The following is a 13064-nucleotide window of genomic DNA, read 5'->3' as shown; positions in this document are numbered from 1 at the left end:
ACTGTCGATGACGGGAGGGAAGAGAGAAGCGAAAGTGAAACTGTGCGATGAGAAGCGGGATGACTGGGAGGGTAGGGGCAGGGAGCGAGGGAGTCTCTCGAGTACTGGGAGGGCGACAGAGACAGAAGGATTAGAGATTGCTTTTTGCCAAAATCTGGAGCGCAGGTCAAAATTCCCGGCGTCACGACTCTGCTGTCAACAGGTGGCTGAAACTACTTTACTTCCCATAAAGGCAAAGGAATACCTTCGAGTACAGGAACTGTGGTAATTAATGTCACCTAGTCTTTACCATTCATGTATTTCCTACTGATCCTATATTTATTTATAAATTGGGAAAAATCACTTGGATTTTTCTGAAGCATATTTTTAAGGAGGGCATGCACCCGGTTTTGATTTGAAGCCATGAAGAGGCAGAAAGTTTATTAATTGTCCTTGGTAATTTGTTGCAATTGTTTAAAATATATTCCTTTTATTTGGACCTGCCCTCTGTTAAACCTTCTCTCTCTTAGATCAGAGATCTTCATGGTACATGGCATTTGGTCATCACAAAACTGTCAAGTCAGCACCCAACTTTGTTTTGATAAGCTGAAGAAATCAAACTCTTTGAGACTTTCATTTTAAGACATTTTCTCCTGTTTTCAGGTAGGTTTTTTTTGTAGCCTTTTTAATATACTGATACCAGAAAAATATACAGAAAAAGGACTTTCAGTAGTGATGTCACCAGTTGAAAACGCACCAGTAAAGCAGCTCCTTACTTCTCTGCTCAGCGTTTTTCATCTATTCACAAAAAAGCGTCACTGGTCATTTTCTAATCACAGCCTCACATCAAGCCTTGATGCTGAATTACTTGTCTGATAGGAGCACTCACTACAGATGAATATCCTATTAGTACAAACAGGGGTAGTGATAGTGTTAATTAGATCCTACTAATAAGACAGATAAGGGATAGTATAACTGCTTATTTTACTATTTTTCCTAAAGATTTTTTAAGCTTTTGAACGAACATCAAGACTGCATGCTTGAGTACTCAAGGACAGAAGGAAACGTTAAAATGGTCGCTTTTGACTTCTCATATGTACTTTTGCATGTTTGATATAAAAAATAAATACATATTTTTTGCAAAAAAGCTTTTAATTATTCATAAAAGACATTAATGGTTCTTTGGGAATGAGTTAGGGAGGTATTAATTTCCTGCAGGTGTGATCAGAGGGGCAAAAGAAAGAATGACTTTACTTTCTGGCCTTTTTCATACTGCTGAATAAAAGAAAGTCATGGAGCAAACTTGGATATCAGACCTCTGACTATCTACTTGGCTTGCTCACTGGCACCCTGAGAGACAAGGTACGTTTGCTATGGAGGGAACAGCCCCACACAGTGCAGACACCAGCCAGTTGGTGCTGCTCAGCTGGGAGGCCAAGACGTGGCCCTGAGACTCCTCTTATGCAGTGGTCTGGCCTTACCCACTCAGTGCTGTTCTGGAGATTTGGTCCTCTTCTGCCACTGGATTTTTTGAGGGCCAGGAAAGGGTGTGGGTCACTCTCAAAGTGTCTGAGTTTTAGCAGGAGTACCCAGGCACATGAATATATGACAAGTGTGTGCTGTGGTAGTGTCTGAAATTTCTATTTTTAAGCTAAGAATAATATTACCTGTAACAGCAATTCCCTTCTCAGAGGTTTTGTGATGTTAAACAGAAATTTTGTGGTACACCGAAATACTAAATGATAGCATTGATACTGAGAAGAAATCTCAGTTTTGTTTGGTAAGGGATTTGGATTGGTGGTTGGCTCCCCAAGGAAGTGACCACAGCACTAAGCCTGACAGAGTTCAAGAAGTGTTTGGATGATACTCTCAGGCATGTGGTGTGACTCTTGGGGATAGTCCTGTGCAAGGGTAAGGGTTGGACTTGATCCTTGTGGGTCCCTTCCAACTCAGCATATTCTGTGATTCTGTGTCCCAGCACTGCAGCTCACAAAGCCTTGGATGCTGCTTCAACACTGAGTAAGGCCTAGGGTCTTATGTGGAAGAAAAGGATAAAATGAAGAGATAAACTTAATTCTGGTATTTTTAAACTTCTTTCTGTTTGATTTTGCAGGCTTGATGCAGATTTCTGATGTGATTTGGCAGGTTCTGCGAAAATAACTGCAAGAGTTGCTGCTTTGTTGCTTGTCACACAATATTCAGACATTTTTCATTCAGCTGTGTCTTCTTGACAATCTTTTTTTTTTTGCCGCTTTCTAGATTTATTCTTGCCATCAAACATTTCCATTTATTTTTCTATCAGCTTTTTCCCTCAAGATGAACCCCCTGCTAGCATGCAAATCCAGACTACTTTCACATCTTTCTAAGACTTTATGTTTTAGTTACAAAGTTCCTTCTCTGCAACTGGGAAACTTCTCTGCCCCTACAGATATGGTTACATACACTTTTTAAAATGTCTATCAAATACTGAAGTTGATACCTCACAGGGATTCAGAGAAGAAATTACATTTTACAATGTTTCTTCAGCTGCATGCAAATATTCGAAATCTGGTGGATTTGGTTCATGTGCTTTTTCCATGACCATCTTTGGCTTCTGTTTTAAGTGAATGAAAACTGTGGCAGAAGGAGCAGCTCAGAGAGAGGTGTACCCCACATCCTAGCTCTGCTGCAGGCTGCAACAACTTGCAATCACAGAACATGACAATTAATAAAGAAGCTTAGAGCTTTACTTTGAAACACCTATATTTGGTGTTTTTGATAGTGATGGGAGGAATTTGCTGTGCCTCGTGGTTTTTTGTAGGCTTCCTGAGGGTTTTAGCAGGTTTAGGTGTTCCTCATATGAGATGATCCTCCTCTCCCTCCATGTCCCTTAACTGCACGTGTACCTGATTTAAAAATCCCCTCCTTGTCCCTGATTGCAATTTCTGGACTTGATATTTGTTACTGTCTTAGACAACACTCTCAGCAGTGAAAAAATTGTGCTCACATGTAGTAAAATTTCCTTCTCTTTGGGTTGAAAATTAGGTTTGTTTGATAGAAGATATTTGTTTCTGTCTCTTGACTAAAAGATTTCTGACTTTGTCTCCCTCACAGACATCTGGTAAATCTCATTTAGTTACACAGTATGATAGAGGCAAGGGGTTTAGAAACATGAGTCAGGACTCACATTTAGTGCTTTTTATTTTTGTATATTTTTGATAACAAATCTTAGTTATTGTCTATCTGGTCTCTGGTCCTGTAGAAGAAGTAGAATTGTGGGTTTCAACTTTCTGGAAAATAAAACAAAAATTTTCAGCTGACAAAACCTCATGTAATAATGAGGCCTTTTCTGGTCCAGTTTCTTGGGAGTTTTGGTTTAATTTTTTATTTTTCTTTTTTATTTCCTAGTGATATATTCCAGAGTTCCTACTTTGTGCTTTTGTAGGAATATGGAGCTCATATTTCATAGTAACGTAGATCTGTAGAATATATGGTACAGTTAACAAGGCAAATCTGGGACAGTTAAGAGAAACCTTAACCTCCAGTCCTGCTATGGTTATCAATGCTATCTTTATTCCTCAGTGAACCTCAGGGGAAACATTATACTTTTTGTTGCAATGTACATACATCCTCTTGCTTTAAGCAAGGGAGCATTCATTACTTTGCCCAACAATGTTCTTGGGATTTAGCCCACATGACATGAAGGATGATTATCTTTTGTTCCATTTTATATTTTCCATTGGGATAAGTAGTAGCATTAGGATTTTGAATAAAAATTGTGAGAGAAGAGTGTCTTCTGGAACAGGCTCTGTAAAGATTAATGTAAGATTCCAACCCAAACTGTATTGTGATTCTATAATTTCTGATATGACTTCAAATACAGTGTTTGTTCTATCTTTCAGATTTTTTCTTTTAATGTGGTACAGAATGAGACCTGGATTTCCTTCTTCATATTTTCTCCCCTGTGAATGGGACAATTTGTTGCGTAGGTGAATTGTTGAGATGAGAGCCTCTGTCCTACCCTTCCACACTGCAGATGAAGTCTTACGCTCACGCCTTCCTGATCATGTCCCAAATCATGGGCCACAAAGACAGACTGCACGTTCACTGGGCTTTGGGCTCCTAACAGGTTTTGCACAACATCTGTAAAGCTCCACATGTGCCAAAACTAGGATATTGAATCTGTTTGTATTCCATTTCACCTTACGTAAACTGGAACAAATCTATTCTGTGGAGGTCCTCTCCTACCACAGCCATTTAGTGACATTCACCTCACTTCACTTTAGGCATTTAGAAGAGCCGTGTCTGTCTGAGTTCAAACCAATCACCCTCACCTTCTTTTAAGTTCAAGGCAGAGAAATTAGGATAGAGAGGTCATCTGAACTTGCCAAGATGCCAATCTGAATGGGGAGGCGAATATATTCTATGACTGCCTTTATAGTTAGCCCAGACTAGGAGCTGATGAAATAATTCTGGAGAAAAAGCTGTCTTTGCTTAGGTGGTCACCCTAGCAGTGGTTTAATCTGTCAGTCAGCATTGTATTTATCTAAACTATAGATAGCTTAAGCTTTTATCTCAGTTCCTACATGATATGGACTCTGGAAAAAGTATGCTTGTTTAGTTAGAAAGTTTAATGGAGTCTCACTAACCAAATGATGATACTCCTTAATGATCACCAAAGTAGTTTCTCAGATGTGTTAAATGAGGGATGGGATGGAAGAATGATTTTACAAAGGAAATAGAAGTGCTTGTTCATTATCTCTGACAGAAATGAATAAAACTGCAGTAAGGCAACATCTGACTTGAAAGTATAAAAATGCATCCACAAATAATGTTTATTTAAGGCTGTGGAAAGATCTAACGGAGTTGACACAGGCATCTGCCATACTAAAGCAGTGTATGATTTTAGGACCTTTCTGTGCAAGTTATGTATAGTACATGCTTCAGCTAGCACGTGTTCTGGGAGAAGTGAGAAGCAAAGTGCCATCAAATTTGGAGCTTTTGAAGTGAATGTCTTTAATGAGGAATTCCCATTGCAGTCAGCTCCAGACTTGCAGGAGGCAAGTTCAGCCGGACTGCAAGGCCCAGTGAGGAATCAGCGAGGAATCCCAGTGGGATTCATCTACCTAAATTGAGGTTAGGTCTTGTGTGGTGCAGTTCATCCTTTCCTAATGTGAGTACAGAAAACAGGCCAAGCGAATTGCACCCTAAAACCATCTATTTCTCTCCATTGAGAGAGTATCTCATGAAGGAAACCCTGAGTGACTGGTTATGTGTAGATATCAATAATCAATAGATATCTAACATCAAGTGAGATGAATTTCATCCTCTGTCACAAGGAAGCCTATGGGTAAATCCACAAAAAGATGATGGGAAATTGGTGACACAAGTAAAGCTTGAGTAATCCAGCATCCTGATTGATAGGGTATGAGTACAGCAGTTGAGGAAAGAAAACTCACATAAGACTGCGAAACTGTCTTTAACTCGGGTTGAATTCCTGGCTGCACTCATCTTGTGTATTTTCCATGAGACCTGAGCAGATTGTTCTTCTCTGAGGTACTCCTCTGTTCTAACAATATGTGAATGTATTGTAGCATAAAAATTGGTTTTCAGGAAAAGAATGCCACAAATCAGAAAGGGACTGGATAAAAAAATATGAGAAGCCAGGAGATGAAGACCCTGTTTATATGAAGAAGGATTTTGTGCAAGGGCAGGATCATGAGGTCTTCAGAGCTGCTTTGCCATGCCCAGACTTTGGCTTCATTCTCCCAGATACAGGACAGGGAGACAAAGGATAAGGTGATGAAAGAGCAGTAGTTTGTACTGAGAGTTCCTAAAGACTTAAATTTGCTATGAGATTCAGGAAATCTAGAACATGCACAGGTATCTGGAAGCTGCAGGTTTCTTTATAGAATTATCTTTCTTCTTGTTATTTCTAGAGTTATCACCTGTCTTTATGATATAACCTGTAATTTATTTATTCTTTCTATTGACGTATTGGTTTCCATACAAGTTTATATGTAGAATGTTTTATTTTGACCAAAATTCCTTCCAAAATGCCAAAGGCTAAATACTTTTCTGGCTTGATGTTAATCTGTGCTTGAGTACAGTAGAAGGAACCTGAGAAACAATAGTGTCATTGAGAAAAAAAATGTGAACCCACTGCCTACTTAGTATTCAGGAGTTCTGTATTACTCGTGTGGATTGTGTTTAGTGATTTCTTTGCCTGTATCTTGGAGTATTCTTTTTCTTTATTTCCTCTCTTGCCACATCCTGTCTTTGATGACAGGATGAGAAGTTTGCTATTGAGGGTGACCATGGTCACGAATCCAGACTACAAAGTAGCTGAAATACTGTTTTCCTGTACTTTCAGTGTAAAGCCTAAATATTTTAACTAGTATATTTAACACAGTTTCAGGTGTGGTAGCCTGACCTAGTAGCTCAGATGTGTGGTGTGGTGGGTTCACCTTGGCTGGATGCCAGGTGCTCACCAAAGCCATTCTGTCATTCCCCCCCTCAGCTGGACAGGGGAGAGAAAATACAGCAAAAGGCTTGTGGGTTGAGATAAGGACAGGGAGAGACACTCACTAATTACTGTCATGGGTAAAGCAGACTGAAATTGGGGAAATTAATTTATTACCAGGAAAATCAGAGTGGAGTAAAGAGAAATAAAATCAAATCTTAAAAACACCTTTCCCTCATCCCATCCTCCATTCTGGGCTTAACTTCACTCTCAAATTCTCTACCTTCTCCCCACCAGCAATGCACGGAGACAGGGAGTGGGGACTGTGGTCAGTTAATCACACATTGTCTCTGCCACTCTTTCCTCCTCACACTCTGCTCCTGCTCCAGCCTGAAGTTCTTCCCACAGGAGACAGTCCTCCATGAATTTCTCCAATGTGAATCCTTCCCACAGGTGCAGTCCTTCAGCAACAGACTGCTCCAGTGTGGGTCCCTGCAGGGACACAAGTCCTACCAGCAGATCTGCTACAGCGCAGGCTCCTGCCTCCACAGGTCCACAGGTCCTACCAGGTGCCTGCTTCCCATGGGGTCACAGCTTCTGTTGGGCATCCACCTCTGGTGTGGAGTTCTCCACAGGCTGCAAGTGGATATCTGCTCCCTGTGGACCTCCATGGGCTGCAGGGGGACAGTCTGCCTCACCATGGTCTTCCCTACAGACTGCAGGGGAATCTCTGACCTGGTGCCTGATGCACCTCTTCCTTGTCTTCCCCCTTCTTCACCGACCTTGGTGTCTGCAGAGCTGTTTCTCTCACTTATTCTCACTCTTCTCTCTGCAGTTGCCATTATGCAGTAGCTTCTTTTCCCTTTTTAAGTCTGTTATCCCAGATACATCATTGCTGATGTATCACTGCTGATGGGCGTGGTCTTGGCCAGCGGCCGGTCCATCTTGGAACCAGGTGGCATTGTCTCTGTTGGACATGGGGAAAGTTTCCAGAAGCTTTTCATAGAAGCCACCTCTGTAGCTTCCCAGCTATGAAACTGTGGCAGGCAAGCCCAGTATGTGTGGACAAGGCAGTGCAGGCACAGTTTTGATCATTGCCCATGGCTCACATGCTCAGATTTGCTGCCTGAAAAGTCCTTTGATAGTTCAGGCAGTAGTACCAACACATAGCAGTACTCATTTTTCAAGACAGAGTAAAACTCCATAGTAAATAAAAAGTCATTCAGGATGCTATTTTGTAAACTGGTATAGTGCTGATACTGTACAGCCCCAACAACGGCTCCTTTATTTAAGTGTGATTGCTGTGGGGAAAAATGTGGGAGCTTCTCAACAACACGCTAAGGAATGTACAGTGCCTGCTGTTTTCCCAATGACTAATTGAAAGACAACTGTCTTTTTGTAATTTTGCTCAATGTCTTCCTCACGGTGTATCACGCAGCAGCAGACAACCACCAATGCCAGCGACACAGTGGCGTCAGGATGTGGTCTGTCCTTTTTCTGTCAGTCCTGATGCTCCCTGCCTGGCCAGGAAAGGCACTCCTAAAATGCTGATGCATTACAGAACAGCAGAGGCTAGTGCTGCATCTCTACTAGGACTACATGCTGTTGCATGCTCCCAGTTATGTAGTTGTAATGGAGGGAAGTAATCATAATAAATACTACATATGTGCCATTCTTCTACTAATAGTTTTCCTTCATCTGCACACCAAGTAATTTCCATGTTATCCTCTGCCTGCTATTTCTTTTCTCCACATTCTTTCTGCTTCCTCTTGTACTATATTGAAACACATTTTCTTGCCTTTCCTTGACTTTTGTGCCTCAAAACCTCACCTTACTCTGAGCTTGCCCTTTCTGTCTCATGTAGGGTCACAAATGCCAGTCACCCTTCTTATGGGTGTCTGAACCGAGCCAGTTTTGATTATAATGGCTGCTTGGATGCATTTTATGCATAGGCACATCAGTTCAGGGATTTGATAGGTTAGGTGAATCCTATCCATATGTTTTGATTTTATTTTGGTGATGCTGATAAGTGTGTTCACTTTAATTGCTTTCAGAGAGTATGTTGGTAACTTTGGTACAAGGTATTGTCTAACCTAGATTCAAAGACTAATTCTTCTTACACTAGAGAGATATATTCAAGTGCTGAGTAGTATGGAAAGGAGTGTTGTGCAGAGGGTTTTTGAGTCAGTGCTTCCATTTATAACTCTTGAGTTTCTTCAACATATTTTTTCAGCCACTATTCACACTTTCTGTCTTTTTCATGTGTTGTGTCAAGAGCAGCAGGTGAAAGTCAGTTCCAGGTAAACTAAATCCAAAGTGAGATGTGTTGAAACCCATTTCAGACTACATGGTATTGCCAGTTGGCTTTGTGCCTCCATAAATTAGGTAGAATCATATTTCAGTTTGTCTGGCAAAAAATAAGTTTTTGATATTAAGATCTGAGAACCTGAAAGTGCTGATGACAGTGTCCGCAGTGTGCATGAACTCTTTAGCTGCATGATGGCAATAACTGGCCGCATAGAACATAGACTTCTTGTGCCAGAATGGTGTGGTTGAACTTCCATTGAAATATTGAATAGCACAGACACAATCATGGCAGTTTGCATTATACATGCTTACAAAAATGGCTAAACAACATAGTGGGAAGATAGTGAAACCTTTCAGTGAAGCGGGACAAATTGCCAGGTTTTATTTATTATGATGGACCTAACTGATAGGTATTGCTTCAGACTCACAGAATCACTTATACCTACTTTATTTTGATTTATTAATTTTATTCCTCTAGCACACAAGGGTTGCATTGTGGGCAAGAACTGCTGTGTACTAGGAGCTTTTAAAAGTTATTTTTGTCGATGTTCTGAACAGAACCACTTGCATGCATGTCTGCTGTGTGTATTGATCTCATAGACTGTCTCCTGCTAGGTGGGTAATAAATGCTCAGCTGTGATGGTTTTGAAAGTCCAACAGCCAGACTAGCTCCAAAACAATCTCTGGTGTAATGATGGGGAAAGGATTAGAGAGCAAACAATGACCACTCACCCTTTAAAAACAATTAAATAATTTATTTTGCATGCAAAAAAGGCTATTAGGAAGGGAATCCTTCTCCACTTGCCACTCAGATGTTTTCATTATAAGCATTGGAATTCTGCAGTTGGCAGGTGGAGTCTCCATCTCAAACTTATACTACCATATTTATTAATTTTTGTTAATGAGGCACCTATATCCTCTGCACTTCCAGTTAGTTTTCTACTGTGGCTGCTTTAGTGGAAAGTATTATCTTGCAGTGAACAAACTAAAAGAAAAGAGGTTTCCTCTTCTATTTATTTCTGTTTACAGGGTTTTGATTAAAAGAATAAACATGTTTATCCAGCCACCTCAACTAAAACAAGACTGTCAATTTCTCAAAGCTCATAAAAGACTTGGCAAAATAAATCTGAGGCATTCATTCTCCTGACAAGCTGCCAGAGTCTGCAGAACTTACTTTCACACTGGCATCTTTTCTGCCCTTGATGTCATGTGCAAAACACGAGGATTTATGCCGTGCTAATCCCTCTAATGAGGGCTTCTCCCAGCTTCTATATAAATCCTGCTCAAAGCCGTGGCTGCTGGGCAGGCACCACAGAGTCAAAGCACCTTTTGAACTGCATTCAAGGCAATTAAGAGAGTGGGATTAAGCAAACCCCCAAAACCAGCATCCTTAGCAGTGAGAGGGATTACCCTGGTTGGCTAGGGCATGTTGCTGTGGCAAGGCCAGGTTGTCCCACGGCAGAGATATCCCTGCTCCGCTCACTCAGGTCCAGTGGAAAGGCAGGACCTGCACCCACCTGTAATGGGCATCCTGAGGTGGCTGTTCTGGGCTGGGCTGGGCTACTTGAGCTGCTGCTGTCCCGCACAGGCACAGTTTCCTCGTGTCTGCATGACGGTGGAAGCCCTTCGCTTGAAGCGCTGCTGCCCAGCCTTGGGGACGGAGCCAGGCAATATCTGTGGGTCCCTGCAGGGTAGGGGACGGTGTGAGGGGGTGCAGGCAGACACTCAGCCCTGGAGTGGCCCCTACACCCTTCAAAACGTGGATGACCGGGAACGGTGGCCCCTCAAGTTCTTCAACCATAGCTGTCGGTGCACAGGTGAGATGGGTGCTGGAGGGAGGGAATGGGGATGGATACGTCTCCTAACCTTGCTCCAAAGGCAAGAAACATCTCTGATGGCATAAGGCATCAAGAAGACTTCAAATATTATTAATTTCCTAAAAAATCTGCCATGTTTATGATACTATCAGCACTTTTTTCAGAGTAGCAGGGTCAAAGAAGTGTTTTCTCTTATGTTTTCCTCTTTGGCCCTGGAGGTGTCTCTGTAGCCACCCATCACCTTTCTCCACAAGGTTTTGGACCTTCCAGCGCTGCATTCAAACCTCTGTCACTGCTAATCATGCAGTGAACCTGGATCAGTGTGCATTGATCAGAGATTTATTCCTCATGGAGTAGTACTTTGCAGCACAATATAGCCCTGTGCACTGAAAATGTCTGGATGTCTGGACAGGGTGTTTCCCAGGGTTGTTAACTAAGTCTACAACTTACACTGATCCAAAATGTGTCTATATAACCACCAAAGAGGCCATTCCATCCTTTTCCCCCCCATCTCCAGCTGCTCCTTCTCACTGGTGACTTCACATGGGCTCCTGTGTTTGCATGCTGGAGGTGAAATAGATCTGGAATAAGGTTTTAATAAAACCACTTCACTAGCGCTGGCAGGCGGGAGGGGATAAGAAGGTGAGGTCAGGGCAGGATAGGGTGATAAGACTTTTCTCAGCAACAGCCCTGGTCGAAGGAGAGTTAAAGTGAGCAGAAACTGCAGACTCAGTCCAGAGTGCTGTGCAGGGCTGGCAGGAGATGACACTAGGAGTTGGGCAAAAGGCACATCCCAGGCATTGAAGTCACTTGCTAAGCAGATTTCAAATGAAGCCTGGGATTTCTTGTTGAAAACATAAAATTGTTTGAATTTTCCAACGTGGGAAGAATAGACTGCTTTCCTTCAGCTTGATTCTTAGAAATAGCTGAACTCTTTAGTCTAAAATATATCTTGGCTCTCACTATGAGAAAAGCCCAGATCAATCTGAGAAGGCAGCACTGCAGAAAATTTCAACCCAAAAGGTTAAGTTTTCCAATGCTCTTATCGATTGGAAACAGAGTGGTAGTGGCAGATGACTTAAACAGATACGTGGCATTACTGAAACTTCTAAAAATAATAACAACAGACTTTAGAATATAAATCAGCTTTTATCTCTTCCTTCGACTGGATTTCAAATGCTTGAAATACAAGTGTTGAAGGACTTTTCCAGACGCTTTACAAAAAAAAAAAAATTGATGCAGGTTTTTTCCTTTTTAAAGGTTCTTATATACCTCCAAAACTTAAGTCAGGTATCACATACAGACACAAACCCTGGGTCAGAAGAATTCTAAAGCACATGGGCATACACCCATATTTATACAGTTAAAGTAATTAGGACATGAAAACCTGGAAGTGAAGAGCAGTGGAGACAGACATGCATAGGCAGACACTAATTTCCTTATTCAAGGAGAGATAGAGATGGTATTTGATATTTGCAGGACTGAATCTCAAGATGCGTGAGCAGAATGTAGTGTTCTTCCATTCAGCCTTACTTCTGCTGAACTGTCTGCTCTCCTTGGCTCTTTCAATTTGGGTTCTCCTGTTGTATTTTTATTTCACTTGGATTCCTCTTTCTCCTTGCAGTTTTTAAAACTAAATATACCAGTGATAAAACATTAAGGTGGAAGGCATCCTTAAGGATGATTTTCAGAAAGTTTTCCTGGGCTGTACTCTGCTTGATGCTGTATGCAAAGGCATTTCTAGGATAATGCTAAGAAGTCCAGAGCTGTGTGGGATTTGAATTAGATCTGATGCTTTTACAATGCTGGTAATTGTGGCTCTGTGTCTATTAGAGTTTTTTTGTATTTTTTTTCCCATTCAGTTTTATACACTGGTTGGCTGTCCACACACCAGAGTTTTAAGAGATGTGACATGTGGTATTTATTAGGCATCCAGTGCCATGGTACCTATGTAACATAATGGTAGGTAACATATGGTACCTAAGTAAGATAAATTAAATATGCTCATTCAAAGGGACATGGAACAGTGCACATCTCTACTATTAAGGTATATTATCTGCAAACTGCCTCTTTGAAATGGTTCCTAGACTATGCAAACTCCAGCCTCTCCAAGGCTCTTTCTAGCACTTTAAGAGTAAAAATGGTAGTGTTCCAGTGCCATTTTGGCACTGTTTAATTTAGAGTTTAGACACTGTGTAAATTATAACCTATGGGAACTCCAGCTACCGTGTAGCTGATTATTTGATTAGACAGTACCATTTAAACATGTCATATAACTGATGGCTGTATGGTTGGAAACCTGAAGGAGCTACGAGGAACAGGGCCAGGATTTTCCAAAAGGGGGTTTCTGAAGTTTTCGCAATAAATTAGTCAATTTGAGCTTTCTGCTAAAAACTTCTCTAAGGAGAAAGGAACAATGAAAATTTGTCCATTCGTTGAAGCTGTTCACTGAGGGAAAAAGTCTTAAAATCATATCCATCCAATTCTAGATGATAAATATTTATAAAAAAGAAAAAAGG

General features: G+C 41.3%; 1 protein-coding gene and 1 long non-coding RNA gene across 2 annotated transcripts in view; both read left to right on the top strand.

Annotated features, from left to right (window-relative positions):
• Nucleotides 1–105: 105 nt before the first annotated feature.
• Nucleotides 106–2172, top strand: LOC108500296. Its single transcript, XR_001875815.1, has 4 exons — nt 106–264; nt 510–642; nt 1266–1341; nt 2093–2172. It is a non-coding gene; the product is annotated as an uncharacterized LOC108500296 (long non-coding RNA).
• A 7930-nt stretch (nt 2173–10102) lies between these two features.
• DCT (dopachrome tautomerase) overlaps nt 10103–13064 on the top strand; it is a 17706-nt gene continuing 14744 nt past the window's right edge. Inside the window, exon 1 of the mRNA XM_017821035.1 lies at nt 10103–10545. Within this exon, the coding sequence (XP_017676524.1) occupies nt 10155–10545 (391 nt within the window). The 5' untranslated portion in view covers nt 10103–10154. The remainder of the gene's footprint in view (nt 10546–13064) is intronic.

The sequence above is a fragment of the Lepidothrix coronata genome, unplaced genomic scaffold (genome assembly GCF_001604755.1).
Source record: "Lepidothrix coronata isolate B3197 unplaced genomic scaffold, Lepidothrix_coronata-1.0 Scaffold88, whole genome shotgun sequence".
Classification (NCBI taxonomy): domain Eukaryota; kingdom Metazoa; phylum Chordata; class Aves; order Passeriformes; family Pipridae; genus Lepidothrix; species Lepidothrix coronata.
This window is presented reverse-complemented; position numbering and strand designations above follow the sequence as displayed.